At 48.2% G+C, this 24361-nt stretch overlaps 1 protein-coding gene across 1 annotated transcript in view; it reads left to right on the plus strand.

Moving 5' to 3' along the window:
- Positions 1-1064: 1064 nt before the first annotated feature.
- The window catches only part of LOC310823950 (glutamate--cysteine ligase regulatory subunit-like), a 44341-nt gene continuing 21044 nt past the window's right edge, over positions 1065-24361 (plus strand). Inside the window, exons 1-7 of the mRNA XM_083696892.1 lie at positions 1065-1394; positions 1948-2013; positions 2901-2966; positions 5351-5435; positions 5750-5806; positions 6057-6271; positions 6882-6996. Coding sequence (XP_083553018.1) covers positions 2922-2966; positions 5351-5435; positions 5750-5806; positions 6057-6271; positions 6882-6996 — 517 coding nt within the window. The 5' untranslated portion in view covers positions 1065-1394; positions 1948-2013; positions 2901-2921. The remainder of the gene's footprint in view (positions 1395-1947; positions 2014-2900; positions 2967-5350; positions 5436-5749; positions 5807-6056; positions 6272-6881; positions 6997-24361) is intronic.

Consider the following 24361-nt stretch of genomic DNA (forward strand, 5'->3'; position numbering starts at 1 on the left):
ACGACATTTTTTAGAAAAATATGTTTTATGAAACTCCTTCAAACCACACAATCTCCCCACCCCCTCGTTGCTAGGTAACCCACCATATCCCGTCCCTTTCCGACATTTTCTTTTCCTTTACGACATTCCCTCAAACACACCAACCTCCCTTATTTTACGACATTTACTATTATTATTATTATTATTATTATTATTATTATTATTATTATTATTATATCTTTACGACATTTACTTCTCCTTTACGAGAGAAGGGGAGACAGACACCATGGAAACCACCACCACCACCGACACCGGCGGCTCCTCTGGTACTCGTAGCGGGTCCTCTGGGACCGTCTCCCCCGGTGGTACCGTCTCCTCTACCGGCTCTGAGGCTAATGCTAACGGGGCTAACTAACGAAGCTAACGAATTTACCTACCGAGTGCAGTGTTGACGGGGTGCTAAAGGCTAATGCTAACGGGGCTAACGAATTTACCTACAGAGTGCAGTGTTGACGGGGTGCTAAAGGCTAATGCTAACTGGCTCTAACGAACTGACCGTGTGTGTGTGTGTGTGTGGAAACGCGTCGTGTCATCATTACTCGACATTCCTTCAAACCCACCCCCTCGTTGCTAGGCAACCCCCCCCCTTTCCCTCCACCGTTCGTATTTGTTTTGAAAAAATATTTTTACGACAGTCCTTCAAACCACACACACACTCTCCCCACCCCCTCGTTGCTAGGTAACCCACCATATCCCGTCCCTTTCCGACATTTTCTTTTCCTTTACGACATTCCCTCAAACCCACCAACTGTTCCTCGTTGCTAGACAACCCCACCCCTCCCTCATTTTACGATATCTTTTTATTATTATTATTATTATTATATCTTTACGACATTTACTTCTTCTTTGCGAGAGAAGGGGAGACAGACACCATGGAAACCACCGACACCGGCGGCTCCTCTGGTACTCGTAGCGGGTCCTCTGGGACCGTCTCCCCCGGTGGTACCGTCTCCTCTACCGGCTCCTCCGGCGGCTCTGGGACCGTCTCCGGCGGCTCCTCCGGCGGCTCTGGGACCGTGTCCTCCGGCGGCTCTGGGACCGTGTCCTCCGGCGGCTCTGGGACCGTCTCCGGCGGCTCCTCCGGCGGCTCTGGGACCGGCTCCTCCGGCGGCTCTGGGACCGGCTCCTCCGGCGGCTCTGGGACCGGCTCCTCCGGCGGCTCTGGGACCGGCTCCTCCGGCGGCTCTGGGACCGTCTCCTCCGGCGGCTCTGGGACCGTCTCCTCCGGCTCCTCCTCTGGTACCGGTACCCGGACCTCGTTTCTGACCCGGGCCACGACGCTCAACCTCCACACCGGGAACCTCGTCAACCGGAGCCGGCTGAAGAAGAAGTGTCCGTCGTCCCCGAGTGAGGAGGTAAGAAGGGCGGGGGGGGGGGGGGTCGGGAGGCTAGAGGCTAATGCTAACGGGGCTAACGAAGCTAACGAATTTACCTACCGAGTGCAGTGTTGACGGGGTGCTAAAGGCTAATGCTAACGGGGCTAACGAATTTACCTACAGAGTGCAGTGTTGACGGGGTGCTAAAGGCGAATGCTAACTGGCTCTAACGAACTGACCGTGTGTGTGTGTGTGTGTGTATTATGAATGTGATTAAATAAATACTAAATATGTCGTTTTATTGTCATTTTCTGTCTGTCTGTCTGACCTGTTGTTGCCGTTCAGCTCCAGGATTGTATCCGCGCCATGCTGTCTCTGACCTGTCTGTCTCTCTATCTGACCTGTCTCTCTCTGTCTGTCTGTCTGACCTGTATGTCTTTTGTTGCCCTCCAGCTCCAGGATTGTATCCGCGCCATGCTGTCTCTGACCTGTCTGTCCCTCTGTCTTATCTGTCTGTCTATCTGTCTGTCTGTCTGTTTCTCTCTGACCTGTCTGTCTCTCCATCTGACCTGTCTGTCTGTTGTTGCCGTAGCTCCAGGACTGTATCCGCGCCACGCTGAGTGACTGGTCCTCCGAGACGCCGTCGGCCGGGGAGAAGGTGAGACTCATCCCTCTCTTCTCTCCCTCCCTCCTTTCCTGTCTCTCTCTCTCTCCCTCCTTCCCTCCCTCCTTTCCTCCTGTCTCTCTCTTCTTTCCCTCCTTTCCTGTCTTCCTTCCTTCCCTCCCTCCTGTCTCTCTCTCTCCCTCCTTCCCTCCCTCCTGTCTCTCTCCCTCTCTCCCTCCTTCCCTCCCTCCTGTCTCTCTCTCTCCCTCCTTCTCCCCTCCTTCTCCCCTCCCTCCCTCCCTCCCTCCCTCCTGTCTCTCTCTCTCTCTCCTTCTCTCCCTCATTCCCTTCCCTCCTTTCCTGTTTCCTGTCTTCTTTCCTTACTGTCGGCGGAGGAGAAGGTGAGACTCATCCCTCTCTTCCTTCCTTCCTTCCTTCCTTCGTCTCTCTCTGGATGCTCCACACACACACACACGCACACCCACACACACGCGCGCCCAGAGGCGTCAATGTTTAGTGAGTCAAGTGACAATGTGTGTGTGTGAGAGAGAGGGAGACACACACACACACACACACACACACACACACACAGACACACACACACACACACGCGCGTCAATGTTTAGTGAGTCAAGTGACAACGTGTGTGTGTGTGTGTGTGTGGGTGCTCCTGAGACAGGGAGAGAGAGAGGGAGACACATACACACTCACATACACACACACACACACACACACTGACACAGACATACACACACATACACACACACACACACACTCACACAGACATACACACACACACTCACACTGTCTGTCTGTCTGTCTCTGACCTGTCTGTCCCTCTGTCTGTCTGTCTGTCAGTCTCTGACCTGTCTGTCTGTCTGTCTGTTTGTCTCTGACCTGTCTGTCTCTCCATCTGACCTGTCTGTCTGTTGTTGCCGTAGCTCCAGGACTGTATCCGCGCCATGCTGAGTGACTGGTCCTCCGAGACGCCGTCGGCCGGGGAGAAGGTGAGACTCATCCCTCTCTTCTCTCCCTCCCTCCCTCCCTCCTTTCCTGTCTCTCTCTTCCTTCCCTCCTTTCTTGTCTTCCTTACTTCCTTCCCTCCTGTCTCTCCCTCCCTCCTGTCTCTCTCCCTCCCTCCTTCCCTCCCTCCCTCCTGTCTCTCTCCCTCCCTCCCTCCCTCCTTCTTTCCTTCTCTCCCTCCCTCCTGTCTCTCTCTCTCTCTCCTTCCCTCCCCCCTTCTCTCCCTCCCTCCCTCCTGTCTCTCTCTCCTTCTCTCCCTCCTGTCTCTCCCTCCTTCCCTCCCTCCTTCTCTCCCTCCTTTCCTGTCTTCCTTCCTTCCTTCCCTCCTGTCTCTCCCTCCCTCCCTCCCTCCTGTCTCTCTCCCTCTCTCCCTCCTTCCCTCCCTCCTGTCTCTCTCTCTCCCTCCCTCCCTCCTGTCTCTCTCTCTCCCTCCTTCTCCCCTCCTTCTCCCCTCCCTCCCTCCCTCCCTCCTGTCTCTCTCTCTCTCTCTCCTTCCCTCCCTCCTTCCCTCCCTCCTTCCCTTCCCTCCTTTCCTGTTTCCTCTCTTCTTTCCTTACTGTCGGCGGAGGAGAAGGTGAGACTCATCCCTCTCTTCCTTCCTTCCTTCCTTCCCTCCCTCCCTTCCTTCCTACCTTCCTTCCTTCCCTCCCTCCTTTACTTCGTCTCTCTCTGGATGCTCCACACACACACGCACACCCACAGATAGACAGACAGACACACTCACACAGACACACTGTGGGAGCCTGGTCGACAGGCGCAACAGCGGGTCAACCAATGAGAATAGAAACAGGCGGAAACAGGGGTTGCGGTGAAATCAACGTAGGGTTTTATTTCTAAGGTGCGGGGAAAAGGGAGAGGCGAAAGGCAACTCAAATCTTCACCGGGTTGGCGGTTGGCGCTACGGCGCTCCACCGGGTTCTTCTTGTCGTCAGAGAGAGAGAGAGAGAGACAGGCTAAAGTTAGTGGGATATCGGGTCCCTTTCACTGACCTCTTCCTCCGGTCGGTTGGGGGGTTCCTCTCCGTCTTCCAGGCTTTCTCTTCCGTTTGGCTTATGAGACTGGCTTAGCGGGTGTCTGGTCTCGACTCGTTCCTCCAGCCAGTCTGTCTTCAGCTTGTCCTGGGGAGTTTAAAAGGCCTCAGGATCGCCGAGCTGACTCAGCGCACCTGTGAGCGGTGAGCTGAGTCATCTGATTGGTGGCGGAGTCTCCAGGACATAGAACTGGGATAGTACCTCCCATCCAGCACGACACCCCATGGCTGCCTTTGCCTCCCCCTTGTGGCCACCAGGTGTCTCTGTGGGGCACTGCTCACCGGCTGGGCCATCACAACACACAGACACACACACACACACACTCACACACACACTCACTCACACAGACACACACAGACACACACACACACATGCCCAGAGGCGTCAATGTTTAGTGAGTCAAGTGACAACGTGTGTGTGTGTGTGTGTGTGCCCCTGAGACAGGGAGAGAGAGAGGGAGACACACACACACACACTCACACATACGCACACTCACACAGACAGACACACACTCACACAGACACTCACACATACACACACATGCCCAGAGGCGTCAATGTTTAGTGAGTCAAGTGACAACGTGTGTGTGTGTGTGTGTGTGTGTGTGTGTGTGTGTGTGTGTGTGTGGGTGGGTGCTCCTGAGACAGGGAGAGAGAGAGGAAGACACACACACACTCACATACACACAGACACACACACACACACTCACACACTCATACAGACATACACACACTCACACAGACATACACAGACACACTCACACAGACACACACACAGGCAGGGAGACGGGGGGGAGGCAGGTTTGGGGGGGGAGGGTTGAACAGGGAGGGAGGGAGGTTCTGCTGAGGTCAGCTAATCTCTCTCTCTTTCTCTCCCTCTCTCTAGTTCGACTAGTCTGGTCTGTCTCTAACCTGGACTGCTCCCCCCTCCCAGGCACGCCTGGCTGTCTTTCTGTAATCTGTCTGTCCTGAACCTGTCTGTCTCTCAGACCTGTCTGTCTCTCCAGGAGTCTGACGTCCTAGACTGTTCCACCCCCCACGCGGCCGAGGCCATCACGCCTGTCTGTCTCTCTGTCTGTCTGTCTCTAACTTGTCTCTCTCTCTCTAACCTGTCTGTCTGTTTACCTGTGTCTCTCTCTCTGACCTGTCTGTCTCTCCAGGAGTCTGACGTCCTGGACTGCTTCACCCCCCATGCGGCCGAGGCCACCATCATGCTTGTCTGTCTCTCTCTCTCTGACCTGTCTGTCTCTCTCTCTCTAACCTGTCTGTCTGTTTACCTGTCTCTCTCTCACCTGTCTTTCTCTAACCTGTCTGTCTCTAACCTGTCTGTCTCTCCAGGAGTCTGACGTCCTGGACTGCTCCACCCCCCAGGCGGCCGAGGCCACCATCACACCGGAGGAGAGGGAGGAGCTGAAGGTGTCTGGTACGCTACGACAAGCTAACGCAGGCTAACGCTACGCTAATGCAGGGTAAGACAGGTTAACGCAGGCTAAGACAGGCTCACGCAGGCTCACGCACGCTAACACACACCACGATAACACATGCTAATAAATGCTAGTGCATGCTAACACCGGCTCACACGCACCACGATAACACACGCTAACCCAGGGCTAACAAACGATACCAGCCCATGATTACACACGACGCGACCACACGTTAACACAGGCTAACAAATGACACCAGCACATGCTAACACAGGCTAACCTAGGCTAACCCACGCTAACGTTGTCGTTGCAGTCAAGCTGTTCCTGTGCGAGTCGGACCAGTCGTCCATCAGGCAGGCTGTCGACATGGGTGAGTCCTGCCTGTTTGTCTGTCTGTCTGCCTGTTTGGCTGTCTGCTTGTCTGTCTGTTTGTTTGGCTGGCTGGCTGGCTGTCTGCCTGTCTGTCTCTATCTTTACCTGTTTGTCTCTCCCCTCCACAGCCTGTCTCACCCTCGCCCTGTCGACCAGGAGGACAACATCCCCCCCCCCCCCACACCCAGACCCTCTCGGACCTCTAACCTGTCTTTCTCTCCCTAACCTGTCTCCCTCCCCCCCAACAGCCTGTCTCACTCTCGCCCTCTCCCAACTCGACTCGGTCATCCTGGCGCCCGCCCCCCCCCCCCCCCCGGGGGCCGACCACGCCCCCCAGACCCTCTCGGACCTGCAGCCGGCATGGGTTTTCTTGGAAACGCTGGTGGCGTCCGGGAAGGTGGTCGCCATCGGGACGTCGGACCTGGACAAGGGCCTCCTGGAGGAGCTGCACAACTGGGCCCAGGTGGGTGTCTGTCTGTCTTTCTCTGGCCTGTCTGTTTGTCCTGGACGGTGTGTGTGTCTGTCTGTCTGTCTGTCTCTCTCTCTCTCTCGCTCTATCCCTGACCTGTCTGTCTGTCCTGGACAAGGGCCTCCTGGAGGAGTTGTACGACTGGGACCAGGTGGGTGTCTGTCTCTGTCTCTGAACTGTCTGTCTGTCTGTCCTGTGCTGGGGGTATCTGTCTCTCCCTGACCTGTCTGTCTCTCTCTCCATGTCCAAGGTGAAACCCCACCAGTAACCAGGTCAAACTGAGTGCGTACGCCAACTGTCTGTCTCTCTTTCTCTCTCTCTCTTTCTCTCTGTCCCTGTCCTGTCTCTCTCTCTCTGTCCCAACCAAGCAGTTAACAGTGTCTGTCTGTCTGTCTCTCTCTCTCTGTCCCTGACCTGTCTGTCTGTCCCTGACCTGTCTCTCTCTCTCTCTCTCTCTCCCCCGAATCCAAGGTGAAGACCACCAGTAATCAGGTCAACCTGGCGTCCTGTTGTGTGATGCCCCCCGATCTGATGGCCTGTATGTCTCTCTGTCCATGACCTGTCTGTCTCTCCCTGACCTGTCTCTCTCTCTTCCGTATCCAAGGTGAAGCCCATCAGCAACCAGGTCAACCTGGCGTCCTGTTGTGTGATGCCCCCCGATCTGACGGCATATGCCAAGCAGGCGGGGGTCCAGCTACTGACCCACAACGACCCCAAAGGTGGGTGTCTGTCTGTGATCTGTCTGTCTGTGATCAATTTGTCTGGGGGTGTCTGTCTGTCTGTCTCTCTTTCTCTCTCTCTGTCCCTGACCTGTCTGTCTCTCTCTGACCTGTCTGTCCCCCCTCTAACCTAACCTCCCTCTTCATCTGAGCTGTCTGTCTCTCTCTGACCTGTCTCTCTCTCTCCCTCCCTCTCTTTCCATGTCTGTCTCTCCCTCTAACCTGTCTCTCTCTCTCTCCCTCTCTTTCCATGTCTGTCTCTCCCTCTAACCTGTCTGTAACCTAGGTTAAAATAGCCATAAACAGATACTTGAATAAATAACAGTAAAAATATTTCTGAATAAATATTCTGACATTAGAAATAAAAGTCCATGATTTAGTCTAATAAATAGGATTAAAAATAATTCGTTTCAATATTGATTTTTACAGGAAGTTTTGTCACTTAAACTAGTCAGCCAATCAGAATGGCTGGTTGCAACTTCCTTTTTCATTGAGAATGCTAGTCAGAGACGAAGCAAGTTGAGCGAAAGCTAGTGGAACTAACCAGTGAGCAAAATAACAGCAAAACCGAGTGAAAACGTTTATTTTCTTTGATTTGAAAGTGTTTTATGTTGTATTCTGTCTGCAAAGGTAGACTGTGGTTTATTTAGACATTATATAAGAGAGTAAAACCGTGTATTATCCGGAGCCACGCTCCCGCTGGCGAGCCTCCTACATTTTTGAGAAGAACCATCGGATCATCATCACGTTGCATCCACAAGATTCATCTACATTCTGGAGAAGAACAAGGACTCTTTCATCGGATTTGCGGTAGGACTGTGTAAAGCCTTCGTTATTTCGTTGCAAGAGGATTCGTTTGGACTTTAATTTGCGGTAAGCGTGGACTCAATGAAAACTAAGTTCGCACGTGGCATTCGCTGGACTGTTTCGCCTGGTTGCTAGCAAGGTTGAATTCGTTGACCGTTGCATACGGTCTATGATTGAATTGCATTGTTGCCTGAAAAGATTGATTAGCATTTAACTTGATACTTGATAGTTATTCACTATACGTTCATAGCCTTGATGTTAATGTTGAATGGTGAATGTTTTAATTGATGTTTGATGGTATTATTGTTATCCTACTGGTTTCATGCTAATGCCAAACTGATTTTGATTTTGTTTCTGAACTCGCTAAACATAGTAGCTCACTGGTTTATATTGCTAAAATAGGAGATTAATACTTGATACTTGATTCTAAATAGGCCTAGTGAAAATATTGATTTAATGAAGATTTAAAAGATCTTAATGATACTTAGATAGAATAATCTTATGGAAAAGTAAGATAGCCATTGAACTTAAAATAGTTAACTATTGAAATTAGAAATCAAATAGAACTTTAAAAGAAACTTTAACCGAGACTTCACTTTAGAAATATTTTCTTGAACTGAGAGACTTTGTTTTTCTTGATATTCCTTAAAGAAGAGGTTTATTATTGACCCATTTGCATTTAGATGCAATTGTTTTCAGTATTCAATGTATGTATGTGTAATGTAAACTGTCTTATGGTACCAATTTTCTACTTCTAACTTTTTCTACAAATGTGTATAAACAAGCCGGCATTTAAAACTTACTTGATGGTCTGTGGTGTGTCTGATTATTATTTTGCTATTATTACTGTTTTAACTACTACTGCTCCCTACGAGCCTAGTCACTGGTCCTAACATAGCATACTTATCTACAACTCGAGGTAAGTGTTACATGTCTCTCTCTCTCTCTCTCTCTCCTTCCAGAGCTTATCTCGGCGGCGGGCTTCCAGGAGGCGCTGTCTCTCTCTCTCTGACCCGTCTGTCTATCTGTCTGTCTTTGACATGTCTGTCTCCCCTCTAACCTGTCTCTCTCTCTCTCCCTCCCCCCTCTCCCTCTGAGCTGTCTGTCTGTCTTTGACCTGTCTCTCTCCCCCTAACCTGTCTTTCTCTAACCTGTCTGTCTCTCTGTCGTCTTCCAGAGCTCATCACGTCGGCGGGCTTCCAGGAGGCGCTCCGTGAGAGCGCGGCGTTAGCAACGGCGTCCCACGGCGACCCCGACCGCGACCGCTGTGACGCGGCGTCGGCGTGGCGTGGCGCCTCCGCTGGGTCCTGCGCTACGCCATCATCGTCAAGAGCTGCGGCATCATCAAGGCCAAGGGCTACCCGGTCCACGCCACCCGGGTAGCGTAGCGTAGCATAGCATAGTCTGGTGTAGTCGAGGCTAGCATAGTGTAGTGTAGCCTTAGCATAGCATCGTGTAGCCTTGGTTAGCGTAGCGCGGACGACACCTTGGTTAAGTTGAAAGACTTAGCTACGGTTAGTAGCTAAGTCACATGTATGTAATGTGATGTCATGTATGTAATGCTTATGGAGTTGATGGTGGATTAAATCTGTTCCATCAGTTTTCCAGCGACTGACAGAGAGCAGAAACACGCTGCATGGCGCCATCTGTTGGTCGACTGTCGACAGCACAACACATGAGGCCAATGGAGGAAAGCAGAACCATGTGAGAAGATTTCCTCTTCAGTGGTTGAACCTTTCACACATCTGGCACTCCGGATTGTTTCAGCAGCGTAAAAACAAAATGCATTTTTAAATGTTCCAATGTATTTCTATGGGACTGTTAGGGATAGGAATGTATTTCTATGGGACTGTTAGGGTTAGGAATGTATTTCTATGGGACTGTTAGGGTTAGGAATGTATTTCTATGGGACTGTTAGGGTTAGGAATGTATTTCTATGGAACTGTTAGGGTTAGGAATGTATTTCTATGGGAATGTTAGGGTTAGGAATGTATTTCTATGGGACTGTTAGGGTTAGGAATGTATTTCTATGGAACTGTTAGGGTTAGGAATGTATTTCTATGGGACTGTTAGGGTTAGGAATGTATTTCTATGGGAATGTTAGGGTTAGGAATGTATTTCTATGGGACTGTTAGGGTTAGGAATGTATTTCTATGGAACTGTTAGGGTTAGGAATGTATTTCTATGGGACTGTTAGGGTTAGGAATGTATTTCTATGGGACTGTTCGGTGCCAACATGTTTGACAACATGGTAAGTTAGTGAGTTTCGTTTCTAGGCACACTAGATCGTATCCAGGGGTAATAGAACATTAGTGTAAAAGAACATTAGTTTAATAGAACAGTGTAATAGAACATTAGTGTAATAGAACATTAGTGTAACAGAACATTAGTTTAATAGAACAGTGTAATAGAACATTAGTGTAATAGAACGTTAGTATAATAGAACATTAGTGTAATAGAACATTAGTGTAATAGAACAGTGTAATAGAACATTAGTGTAATAGAACATTAGTGTAATAGAACGTTAGTATAATAGAACATTAGTGTAATAGAACATTAGTATAATAGAACGTTAGTATAATAGAACATTAGTGTAATAGAACATTAGTGGGAACCAAAGGGGACGTTTTCTTTCCAGTGTTAACACTTCCCTTAGCAACGTCATGACAACCCAAATGTGCAGACAGGCCTAGGAGACGCTGAGAAAATCACCAGGACTCCACTGCCCTCTCTGCAGAGCATCTACCACCGCAGAGTCCACAGGAGAGCCGCCTCCATCCTCAAGGACCCCACCCACCCCCAGCACGGACTGTTCACACTTCTACCCTCAGGCCGGAGGTACAGAAGTGTTAAATGCAGGACCACCAGACTGAAGAACTCCTTCTTTCCCACTGCCATCAGGCTCCTAAACAACCCATAGGAGATTAATATAACCTTACTACCTCAAATAACTGAATTTTCCAGTTTGCATAATTGCACTGCTACATTTGCACTGTTTTATTATTATTATTGCTGCTATTTTATTTTATGCCTTAAATTTTGCTGTCTTGTACATTTGTTTAGTATATATTGTATATTCTTTAGTATTGTATATTTTACATTGGTTGGCATTCTGCGGACAGCAAAGCAAGAATTTCATTGTACAGGGAAACATGTTTTCTACTGTGCATATGATAATAAACACTTTGAATCTTGAATCTTGAATCTTAACCCTGACCCTGACTCTAACCCTAACCCTGACCCTGACCCTAACTCTAACTCTAACCCTGACCCTGACCCTGACTCTAACCCTAACTCTAACTCTAACCCTGACCCTGACCCTGACCCAAACTCTAACCCTAACTCTAACTCTAACCCTGACCCTGAACCTGACCCAAACCCTAATCATAACCCCAACCCTAACCCGAACCCTGGGACGTTCTCTGTCTCCTTGCAGTAATCTAGAGCAGGAGTCCCCAATTACCGGGCCGCGGACCAGTTTCGGCCGTGGATCATTTGGTACCGGGCCGCACAGAAAGAATAAAAACATTTTAATTTGTATTTTATTTCCATTTTATTGACTATCGCAGTCTGCAGGGTGTTTGAAAAATGACCACTTCCATCTGTGCCACTTTTCCACACTTCTCAGTCGCAGTTTTTTTTCCATGCACCGATAAATGAAGCCCACAAGCTAACCCAGCAAAAATGAGTAAAAAACAAACATTGCTGGAGAGATTCTTTGAAAAGGGGGAAAGACTCTATGATGAGACAGCAGAAGACTCCTAGACTGCCAAAAAAAAAGAAAGCTGCATTTAAAAGAAAATACCTAAGAGTCCTACTTAAATTACGGGTTCATCGCAACAGGTGATTGACATGCCCCAAGCCCGCTCTGTATAATATGTGGCGACCGGCTATCCAACGAGGCCATGAAGCCTTCAAAACTGCTTCGCCACGTAGAGACCAAGCACCCTGCATTAAAAGACAAGTCTTTGGTGTTTTTTTTAAAGAAAAAAACGTGAACACGAAGGACAGAAGCAATTATTGAAGGCCACCACATCATCAAATGTGTCTGCACTGAGAGCATCATTCTTAGTGGCTAACCGCATTGCCAAGGCTAAGAAGCCCTTCACTATTGGTGAAGAGTTGATCATGCCTGCCGGTAAGGACACTTCGGGTGTCACTGTCTCCCATCACCCCTAGATGGGACCGTCTCGTTGCAGGGAAACAAGCTCAGTGCTCCCACTGATTCTGTATTATGGTGAGTTGAGTCACTTTTACATTATAAATGTAATAATTAAATGAATAATTAAATTATATAATATGCACTTTATTGTGTTTTGTTATGCGCGTGATTCTTTCCCCCCCGGTCCGTGGAAAAATTGTCTTGCATGAAACTGGTCCGTGGTGCAAAAAAGGTTGAGGACCGCTGCTCTAGAGCAGGAGTGCCCAACCAGTCGATCGCGGTCTACTGGTAGACCCCGGCCTGATCCCAAGTCGATCACGAGGGGTGTAGGAAAAAATGAAAAAAAAAAGGTTTTTTTATGTGTAACTGTAAACTGTTTTGTTTTGTTGTAGTTATGCGTCGTTGGATATGTTTTGTTTTGTGTGTGTGTGTGTGTGTGTGTTATATTTTGTATTAAATGTACACTACAGCCTATCATGAGTCCTTGCCTGCGCACCCTATCAGTCTCTTAAACACGTCCACAAAAAAAAAAAAAGTAGGTCACGTTTAACCTACTGTAGCGCGAGACATGCATGATAGTAAGTTGACAGCTGTCAACAGTAGCTAGCAGCTAGCGATCAGAGCGGTTACGCACTCCTAAACTTTAACATGTCTGAGGGGAAACGAGCCAAGACCTACCATTTTCACCCTGAATGGGAGGAAGATTATTTTTGTGTTTATTCTCATTCAAAGCCTGTTTGTTTGATCTGCAATGCAACAGTGGCGTTGGCAAAGAAAGGGAATCTGGAGCGGCATTTTAAAACGGTACCCGGGAGCTACGAGAGGGATTTCCCTGCAAAAACGCCTTTACGCGCCACAAAAGTGCAGGATTTGAAAGCACAGCTTGCAGCACGGCAGTCAATCTTCACCAAACCGAAGACCCAGGGTAAGGCCGCAACTATTGCTTCCTATCGCGTCAGTCACGTCCTTGCTAAACACAAGAAGCCATTCAAAGACAGCGATATTGTGAAGGAAGCCTTTCTCGAGGCAGCGGATAGCCTTTTTGACGACTTTAAAAATAAAACCGAGATCGTGAAGGCCATTAAAGAAGTGCAACTCTCCCGCAATACGACTACAAGGCGATGTGAGGGAATGGCTGTGGATGTGGAGGAGCAACTGAGGAAGGATATTGACGCGTGAGTGCTTTTCCCTCCAATTTGACGAGTCGACTGATATGGTGGATGTGGCACAATTGTGTGTTTTCATCAGGATGGTTTTTGAAGACATGAGCGCCAAGGAAGAGCTACTCACCATTTTGCCATTAAAAGGACACACCAGAGGTGAGGATATGTTTAATGCTTTCATGGGATTTGTTAGCGAGACAAAACTGCCGCTCTTCAAGATGATCTCCATCACAACTGATGGGGCGCCTGCTATGATGGGCCGCACCAGTGGGTTCATTGCAAAGAAAGTGAATCTTTCCCAGATATCCTGAATTATCATTGTATAATTCACCAGCAAGCGTTGTGTGGAAAGATTTCAAATATGAAAGAAGTGATGGATATTGCAATGAAGATTGTGTGTTCAGTTCGGGCCAGGAGTCTGCAGAGAAGGCTTTTCCGTGCTCACTTGGAGGAGAATGATGCTGAGCACACACGCCTTGCAACCAGCTCCTACACTCCTGACTACGAGAAGCTAGCCTCCTCCTCCCAGTGTCAGGTCTCCCACTAAGGTAGGAAGTGATTTCCTTTTTTCAAACTCAGAGTGTTACGTTCCCACTCCTACATGTGCGTTTCCTTGTTGTGTTTTGTGTTTCCTTCTGTTTTTCCCTTACCCTGTCACTCTACATTCAGGTGTCCGTCAGCAATTGGCCATTCGTCCCCATCAGTCATCACTGTTCCTGACCAATCAGAGGGCTGTCCGTGTCCTTTAAATGTCCGCTGGACTTCCCCTCGGGAGTCAACCCATTTTCACCGTAGTCTTGTGTTTGCTGTCGACTCACTGTTGCCTGGTTGATCGAAACCTCCGACGTACTTGTTTACATCTAGTTTTCTTTTGTTATATTTACGTCATTGTTTACTTATTGTTTTTCTCATAATTTGTCTGTCTGTTAACTGTACGCCATAGGGGTAAGGTGAATAGGTAAGAGACCCATGGGTTTACATTTCCAACACGTAGGCTCACCTCTGTTCCAATTCACCAGGTTAGGAGTGGGTGCCGCCCCATGTATGTTCTAGTCTAGTGTAGGATAGCACTTTAGCATAGCCCTGATAGTATAGCTTACTATTGCACTAGTTTAGGACATCACTTTTGTTTATGATTTCTTTGCTTTGGCACCGCTCAAAAAAAGTTCCCTTTTCTCCTTGGCGTGTGTCTTGTGTTGTGTTTTCCCTGAGGAAACAAATAACTGTACATAGTTGAATTGTGGTTTGTGGTTGTTTAATTCCTACAATAAGTCTGATGTACTACCTTTTTGTTGCGACTCCTCTACCGCCCCTAGACGTAGACGAGTTTTCATCTGGAGTCGTAACACAGAGATCTACCTGTTTTGTATCTGGTTTATTTTTCTGTTTGGTTCATATTAAGGTCAGTTATGGCTATTGCTCATCATGCAGATTGGCGTGTGTGTGTGTGTGTGTGTGAGAGAGAGAGCGGGTTTGTGCTACAGCACACTATGCAAACTGGCAACTGTGTGAGAGGAATTTGTCTGTGTGTGTGTTTGAGAGAGGGAGGGTTTGTGATGTGATGTCTAGTGGTTGTGTGACAACAAGAAAAAGTGTTGTGAGGTTAGTTACTGCAGGCTGGAAACGATGTGTGTGGGTTTGCGATGTTGACACTGGACTGGTAGATCTCGGGAGGTTGGCGACTTGAAAAGTAGATCTTGGGTCAAAAAAGGTTGGGCACCCCTGCTCTAGAGGAATTAATTGCCAGCAGAGGGCGCTGCTGTTAAATGTCAATAGTGGCAGAGAGTTTTTCATGATCATTATTTCCTTTTTCTTTGAACAGTTGAGATGATCCCATCTAAGGCTGTTAACAAGGACTTCACCATATATCTGACAGAGAGACGTCTCATCCATGGTTTAGGGTTAGACCAGGGGTGGGCAAACTACGGCCCGCGGGCCACATCCGGCCCGTTTGTCTTTTTAATACGGCCCGCCGAAGATTGGTACAGATTTGAGGGTTGAATATTAATTAAATTACTGAACTGCATTCATTTGACCTTGTCCTGTAATGCCTGGCATTCCACCAGGTAGCGCACTAAGGGGCAGTCATACATTGAGTTGATTTTGCGGAGCCCGGGCTACTCTCTGTTATTACTCTGCTACTGTTCTGAACCCATCTGCAACAATGAGTGGGCCAAAGAAAAGAAAAGTCGACAGTGAGTGCAGAGTGTTTAATAAGGAATGGGAAACTAAATACTTTTTCATTTAAGTCCGGTCAAAGGCTGTATGTCTTATTTGCCAAGAAACCGTTGCGGTTTTAAAGGAATACAACATCAGCCGTCACTTTTCCACCAAACATGCTAATTACGCTAACAACCAGTCAACGCAAGAACGGACAGCTACCGCTTTGAGGTTGGCAGCTAGTTTGCAGGCTCAGCAAAACACCTTTATCCGACAAACTGCCATTCAAGAATCAAGCACGAAGGCAAGTTATTTGCTGGCATTCAAATTAGCAAAGACCAGCAAGCCTTTCTCAGAAGGGGAGTTTCTCAAAGAGTGCATGGTAGAGACAGCAGGTATCTTGTGTCCTGAGAGCAAGAACAAATTTGAAAAAATGAGCTTATCACGCATGACAGTGACTCGCCGTGTTGAGCTAATTGACGAAGACTTAGCTAGCAAGCTAAACAAAAAAGCGGAGTCATTTACATTATATTCCTTGGCACTGGACGAAAGTAATGACATAAAGGACACCGCTCAGCTTGTCATTTTTATCAGAGGGATTAATGACAATTTTGAGATAACGGAGGAGTTTTTGGCCATGGAATCCCTGAGGGGGAAAACGCGGAAAGAGGACTTGTATGACAGCGTGTTGGGGGTCATCAAGAGGCACAAGCTACCTTGGAGTACACTCGCCAACGTTACCACAGATGGATCGCCAAATCTGACTGGAAAAAACGTCGGGCTGCTCAAAAGAATCCAGGAGAGGGTAATTTTCCTACACTGCATAATCCACCAGGAAGCACTGTGTAAATCCGTATTGCAGCTTGACCACGTAGTGTAGCCAGTTGTAAAACTTGTTAACTTTATTCGAGCGAGGGGACTTCAGCATCGTCAGTTTATTATGTTTCTTGAAGAAACTGACGCTGATCACCAGGACTTGCTTTACCACTCTAATGTCCGCTGGTTAAGTTTGGGGAAAGTATGAGTGAAACGGCGCCACAGGAGTTGCAGTTGGAACTGATTGATCTCCAATGTGACACCGTCTTAAAGGAGAAGTTCAACTCTCTTAAACTGGATGAGTTTTATGCTTCATTAAGCGCAGCCAAATTTCCAAACATCCAAAAGATGGCACAGAGGATGTTGTTTGGCTCTACGTATGTGCGTGAACAGACTTTTAGCGTGATGAACACCAACAAAGCACCCCACAGATCCCAGTTGAGTGATGAACACCTCAGATCTGTTCTGAGAATTGCCACAACAAAACTAACACCAGACTTCGATGCACTGGTCAAAAAGGGTGATCAACAACACTGTTCCCGCTAAAAGTAAATGTAAGTATTAACCCTGTATTTTTTATGTTTATGTTTGATATGTTTATCATTTTTGATATATGTTTTATGTTTGATATGTATGCATCTGGTGCTGGCCCGGCCCGTCTGTCAAATTTTAAAAGTCAATGTGGCCCCTGAGCCAAAAAGTTTGCCCACCCCTGGGTTAGACTGTAGCTCCATCCTCTCATTCAGGACAGCCCAGGCCTCCTTCTTTCTCTCCTGCAGTCTAACCATGACCTCCATCCTGGTCTCTCCTGATCTATGTCGTGACTGATGGGGTTACGGTTGGTAGAAGACATGGATTATCAGCTTCTGATGCATGGATTGAGTAGAAGCAACAGTACAACAAATGATTTTCATTAAACCTAACCCCTAACCGTATGTTTATATATATATCTAACCTAACCCTATGTATGTGTGATTTAGTCCAGGACTAGGCTAGTTCATGTGTACTTAGCCTGTGCTAGTAGAAACATGTAGTTAGCCTGTGCTAGTAGAAACATGAATGTGTAGTTAGCCTGTGCTAGTAGAAACATTAATGTGTAGTTAGCCTGTGCTAGTTAGTAACGTTCATGTGTAGTTTGCCCATATGCCTGAACTCGTAGAATAGAATAGCTTTTTTTTTCTCAGGTGGAATTACAAACGTCTATCCTTGCTGCAAAGTCCGTTCAACAAGTCATATTGTTGTAAAATAAACCTGTAGTACATTTTGATTAATGGAGATGAAAGCAGGAGTTCCCTTTATAAAGCCTTTATTACAGACAACAGAGAGAAGAGAAAATGACTTGAGTTTGAGCTGGTCCACTTGGCCTGCTGGCCGGCCGGGTGCTTCAGGGAACTCAGATATACAACACCACAACACCACCCTAACCTAACCTAACCTAACCTAACCTAACCTAACCTAACCTTAACCTAACCTAACCTAACCTAACCTAACCTTAACCTAACCTTAACCTAACCTAACCTAACCTTAACACAAACAGGCTTCCACATGTTTGTTAAAGTTACACATATAGTCAGAACAGTCTTTTACTGTTCTGAATTACTGATTAACACACAGTTATCATATATATATATATATATATATATATATATATATCAGACTATTACTCTTAGCAGTAGGTTTTTAAGCATTATCATTAAAACATTCAATCACTTGCCTTTTTACTTAAATCTAAATCTTCATTGTCCGAAGCAAACAATGGAATAGTATTCTCTTCCTGATGATGCCTTTTTACCGGGTGACCTCATTCTTTTGACATCTCAAACTTAATTTAAAATGTTCTTAAACACCAAATATTCTTACTTAGTTCATATTCTTTCAATGCCAAACATTCCTTCATATTTTAGTTTGTATTCTCAGACATTCAATGTGCAAATTCAAGTTTGGATTTAACTTGCCTGCCCCCATGATTGATAGATTAGTGCTTACATTAAACCAGCTACTATTATTATAATAATGTCTTGTCAACCCTCATACCATCATCATAAACTTCACATCATAACAGCAACCTTCATTCAATACCAGTTAGCATCCAATCAAAGTCTCCTTCTGCATTTTACTTCCTACTCTTTGAAAGTCAATCCATTTCTTCATCTTCCAATCGATACTCTCAAACTTTCACTGCAAACATGAAGGCCACTGTTGCGTTGCATGTTCATATACATATTTCCCACCCTGATTGATCGACACAAAGAACACAGACACAGAAAAGCATCCCTTCAGAAATCCCAGACACCGATATAAGATTCAGTTAAAGGTAGACTCAGCGATATGACGTCACCGCGGGACGTTGGTTGACTTCAGCGATGTTTCAGATTCATCCGAGCGACGGACGTTTCACTAATGATGGATTCCATTGGTGCACGAGCACGACAGTGGCAGATGGCCATGTGACAAACGGGCTGGCGAGGGAATTGTCTTGCCTTAGGCTTCAACGATCTCTGCCAATATTCACAGGTTACGTCATATCGCTGAGTCTACCTTTAACAACGGATAGAGAGTGTGGTCGGGTAAACACGGTCTTCTAAACACAGTATGGTAAACACAGTCTGTTAAACAGTGTATTAAAGATGAGGCAGTTTACAGACAGGTTTGTCCACTAGATGGAGCAGAGAGCGGATTGGAGCACACATCTTCTACCCTATTAGGACGCGGCTCTTGGTCAGGGTCAGGCGAAGGTCAGGGACATCCTGGCTCCAGAACTGCCTCCGGGTCAGAGGTCAAGCGGCTACAGTCCTGGACAGGACACCTTCCAGAATGACAACGTGTCACTTCATTCAACACAAAGGCAACCTGAGGACCGACACACACAACCAGGATTCAGACGGGCATGTGTAACAGAGCTGCAGACTGCTGTATCATATGATGCGGTGAGCTGATGTGTTTAACAGCTATCTAACACACTCTTACCTAATTGATGGCGCTCATCGCCATGGTGATGAAGCTGTGGCTGTGCTGCTGCAGAGATCGCCGTCTCCTTCTATTCTTCACCCCGGAACATGTCTGTGGGAGAGAGACAGTCAGTGAGAGGACACTGTGTCTGTGTGTGTGTGTGTGTGTGTGTGAGGAGTGATGGCTCCTGGCCTACCGGGGCACAGTTCCCGTTCTTCAGCACACACAGGTGGATGTTGCAGTGCAGGAACACGTCCGAGGATTTGCCAGAGAACTGGAACATTCTGAAGGAGAAGCGGGTGGCGGAGGAGTCACCGTTGGTCAGAATGTTCACCGTGCTGTCGGCAGGGTTGGCACACCTGGGACATGGACACACAGGACACATGTGTCAGAGCAGCCAATGTGTACCCATCTATGTGTCTGACAGTGTGTGTGTGTGTGTGTGTGTGTGTGTGTGTCTCACCCTTCCTTGATGATGTCCCAGCGCACAGTAGCATTTGAGGAGCTTTCAGGCGTGGCCCAGCAGGCGTCAGTCACCATGACGATCTTGCTGTCCAATCCGGTGGTGTTTAGGGACAGGTAGAGCTTCTGGTCCAATCGGACGGCTGCTGAGTCGTTGAGGGGCTGGCTGAACTCGGCGTCGTAGAAGGCTGCCATGGTGAGTTTGTAGTTCCATTCTCCAGAGGACAGGTTCTTGCTCACAGAGCTGGTGAGTTTCAACAAATGAACCAACACACACAGTCAACAAACCTCAAACTCTCCAAATACCAACAGTAAAACTATCAGTCCATGGCTCGGAGTGTGGATGAGGATCTGGTTCTCATGGGCAGCGTGTCCAGTTTGACTGCAACACTATCGCTAACTCTCCTAGTGATAACACGTAGCCTAGCCTCACCCATAACCCTCTGACCAGACGCTATCGCTAACCCTCCTAGTGATAACACTTAGCCTAGCCTCACCCATAACCCTCTGACCAGACGCTATCGCTAACTCTCCTAGTGATAACACTTAGCCTAGCCTCACCCATAACCCTCTGACCAGACGCTATCGCTAACCCTCCTAGTGATAACACGTAGCCTAGCCTCACCCATAACCCTCTGACCAGACGCTATCGCTAACCCTCCTAGTGATAACACTTAGCCTAGCCTCACCCATAACCCTCTGACCAGACGCTATCGCTAACCCTCCTAGTGATAACACTTAGCCTAGCCTCACCCATAACCCTCTGACCAGACGCTATCGCTAACCCTCCTAGTGATAACACTTAGCCTAGCCTCACCCATAACCTTCTGACCAGACGCTATCGCTAACTCTCCTAGTGATAACACTTAGCCTAGCCTCACCCATAAGCCTCTGACCAGACGCTATCGCTAACTCTCCTAGTGATAACACTTAGCCTAGCCTCACCCATAACCCTCTGACCAGACGCTATCGCTAACTCTCCTAGTGATAACACTTAGCCTAGCCTCACCCATAACCCTCTGACCAGACGCTATCGCTAACCCTCCTAGTGTGTCGGACGAAGTAGTTTCCTGGTTTGTTTGTTTTTTCAAAGTAACAAGCTGTATTTCCATCAACGGTAGCTTTAGTGACGTTCAACTTCCTGCCTCGTAAAGTTGTTGGTAACTGAGTTAAATGGATGTTCAGAGTCGCTTCCCCAACACTGACGATACCAACCTTGACCTTGTTTTAACGCTGTGAACTCCTCTGGCTGGAAGGTATTCTCTCCCGGTAATGTGCATCACATTACACATGTATTACCACAGTGAAAGGCCTGGGTGACCTCACACACACACACACACACACACACACACACACACACACACACACACATACACACACCTGTCTTTGACCTTGATGCCCAGGGCCATAGATTGGGAGGTGTCCTTGGTGTAGGCGCAAGAGAAGTCCAGGTTGGTCTCGTCCATGCGGTGGATGGCCATGGAGGAGTTGTAGTTCCTCTGGACGGAGTTCTTGTAGATGATGTGAGTGTTGTTGGACTGTGGAGAGGGGAGAGAGGGGCTTCACTCACTGACCCCCAGCCTGGTTAGAACCCCAGCCTGGCTCGAACCCCAGCCTGGCTAGAACCCCAACCTGGCTAGAACCCCAGCCTGGCTAGAACCCCAGCCTGGCTAGAAGCCCTGGTTAGAACCCCAGCCTGGTTAGAAACCCAGCCTGGCCAGAACCCCTGGTTAGAACCCCAGCCTGGTTAGAACCCCAGCCTTGCTGGGTCATCTATAGATGTTTGATGTGTGTTTTGGTACCGTGAGCAGAGTGCCGCAGCTGTGGTTGTGGTTGTCGAAGCGGTACACCACAACGCCCTTCTCTAACACCCCGATGCAGCTTGGGTCGTTGAGGTGCAGAGTCTTGTAATCAAAGTCTGCCTCAACCAGACGACAGCGTTCCAGAGACAAGCTGGCAGAACTCCCACTGCAGCTTGTTAAAGGATCTTTAAAGAGAGGCGTGCACACACACACACACACACACACACACACACACACACACACACACACACACACACATACACAGAGAGAGGTTAATGAAGAAAACACACACACACACATATACACATACAGGTAATCAAGAAAACACACACACACACACACACTGTTCAAACACATTTAGTAGAGTGGTCACACAGGGTTTGGGATCATGCACATACCAAAAGGACCCCTCTCCTTGACAGAGTCCAGGTAACTACGGCGACAGAGGCAGACAGATTCACCGTTCCTCTCCCCACAGAACTCATGGTCAGCACAGTCCATGTCCAGGCAGGGGTCTCTGGATGCTGAGGGAGGGGGAGGAGGAGGAGGGGAGGAGGAGGAGGGGGAGGTGGAGGAGGAGGAGGGGAGGAGGAGGAGGTGGAGGGGAGGGGGGGAGGTGGAGGTAAGGAGGGGGAGGAGGAGGTGGAGGGGAGGGGGAAGGAGGAGGTGGAGGGGAGGAGGAGGGGAGAAGGAGGAGGAGGAGGAGGAGAGAGAGAGAGAAGGGTTTGATAAGCAGACAGAGTAACATTAGAAATCACACACCCCCTACCGCACACACACACACACACACACACACCCCATACCACACATACACACACACACCCTACCGCACACACACACACACACACACACACACACACAGGCGACCCAAACAGAATGGATGCATCGAGAGGAAACATTGAGAATGTGACTTACGACAGTTGGCCTGCGTCCTCCACTTGTCCAGCTGTCCGTCTGTCCGTCAGAGAGCAGGCAGGCCATGGCGTAGGCCTCCATGGAGGAGCAGAGGGTGCGGTCCACCGGGCCGTGGCGGCACAGGTCAAACACGCAGGCCTCCACGTACGGCCCTGGGGGGGTGGAGTTATGGCAGGCGGCGAAGGGGCCGCTGCTATCGGCCATGACGCCACACAGCTGGTTGACCTTCTCAGTGCAGTTGGCTCTCATGTCAGTTGTTATGTTGGCAGCACAGCTGTGGAGGAGCAACACACACACACACACACACAGGAGCAACATGGCCCGGGGTTCGAGGATATATCACTTGGAAGTGGGGGTGAGTACATCACTCAGGACTGTGTGTGTGTGTGTGTGTGTGTGTGTGTGTGTGTGTGTGTCCTGGATTGCTACTCCATCATAACCTGACAACATTTACCTTGTTGAACCGTAGTTGCTGTTCTTCCACTTCGCCGGGTCCCCGCTGGAAGCACCGTGCGAACAGACGCCATCCAGCGGACGAACTCCGACCTTCCAAATGGCCAGGGTGTCGCCGTTGTACTCGAGGGTGGTGTTGTACATGCTGAGACGGACGACCACCATCCTGTCACTACTATTGACAGACACGCCAGAGGCCACCTCAATGGTCGTGGACACGTTCACCTTCGTTCCGTTCACCTACAGCCAAGGACCAGGCAGGGAGATATGGTGAATCTGCCCAGTTACACACACACACACACACACACTCTCACTCTCACTCTCACTCTCACTCTCACACTCACACTCACTCTCACTCTCACTCTCACTCTCACTCTCTCACACACACACACACACAGAGGGCGGTTGGTTCTCACACCTTCAAAGCAAACAATTTGGTGTTAGTTATGAGAACCTCTCTCTTTGCACCTCCCAGACTAAACAATTTAGTGTTTGTTATGGGAACCTTTCTTTCTGTGCTTACTGTATGATCCCATCCCCCCACGGGAACCACACCTTCCAGACTAAACAATGTCTCATATCTTCTCACAGACCCCATATATAAAGCCTTCTTTGTGCCTTGCTCTCATTTTACTCTGTGAACACAATGTACAAGCGACTGAGAAGGCGACTGTCTGTCAGAGAGGCTCTGGACCATATCTTCGATGATGGAGAGGAGATGGAAATTGAACCAGAGATAGAGGAGGACGTTTCCAATTGTTTTTTTACCAGAATCAATTGAGAAAACTTTACTGGACATGACAAACTTGGAGGGGAGGCGTGTGTTTGGGGACAAGTGGAGAGAATTGGATCGGGCAGACCTCCAAGCCTACATAGGTCTATTGATTCTGGCAGGAGTATACCGGTCAATAATAATGATAAGAAAAAGAAGAATAAGTATGAGCAATAACAATAGTTAGACTCTCTCTGAACCACTCAATATTTGTTGTGAAACAACACAGCACAAGTCCAAAATGCATGTAGGTGACTAGCAAGCTAGCTAGTTCAAGCTAAAGCTAACAATGCTACCATTGCTACCAACTGACAAAGTGTCATGCCATTATAAAGACACATTTGTTGACTATGTGTCTACTGCTGTAAAATGTAATTAAACATCACATACCCGCTTTCGAAGTCGCTGTCCTCCCAACGGGAGCCCTGCAAAAAAGAAAACAAGACCAACAACCTGTGGTAGCAACGTCTGCCCCCAGTCCACGCACTCGCGAAGCAAGGTTCGCGATCGTGAAGAGGAAAGCGACAGCGACTTCGAAGAGGGTATGTGACATTTAATTACATTTTACAGTAGACACATATCTCCCAAATTGTGTGTACAATGATTATTTTGCCAGTTAGAAGCAATGATAGCATTGTTAGATGCTAGGTGGCTAAGTAACCCGTTGACAGTGTCTAAGGGCGTTGCTAAGAGTTACCTTTAGCTTGAACTAGCTAGCTTGCTAGCCACCTCCGTGCATTTTGGCAAGGCATGTACGTTTTGGATTTGTGCGATGCTGTTTTGTATTCTAGCAACACATGCTGAGTGGTTCTATGTCATTATTGTCCTTATGTAGAGAGGACTGACGGGGTCCAGGTGGAGGCCTTGGCTGTGCTGTTGGTGGACGTTGAGCAGGGTGTGGTCG

The sequence above is a fragment of the Argentina silus genome (assembly GCF_951799395.1).
Source record: "Argentina silus genome assembly, chromosome: Y".
Lineage (NCBI taxonomy): Eukaryota > Metazoa > Chordata > Actinopteri > Argentiniformes > Argentinidae > Argentina > Argentina silus.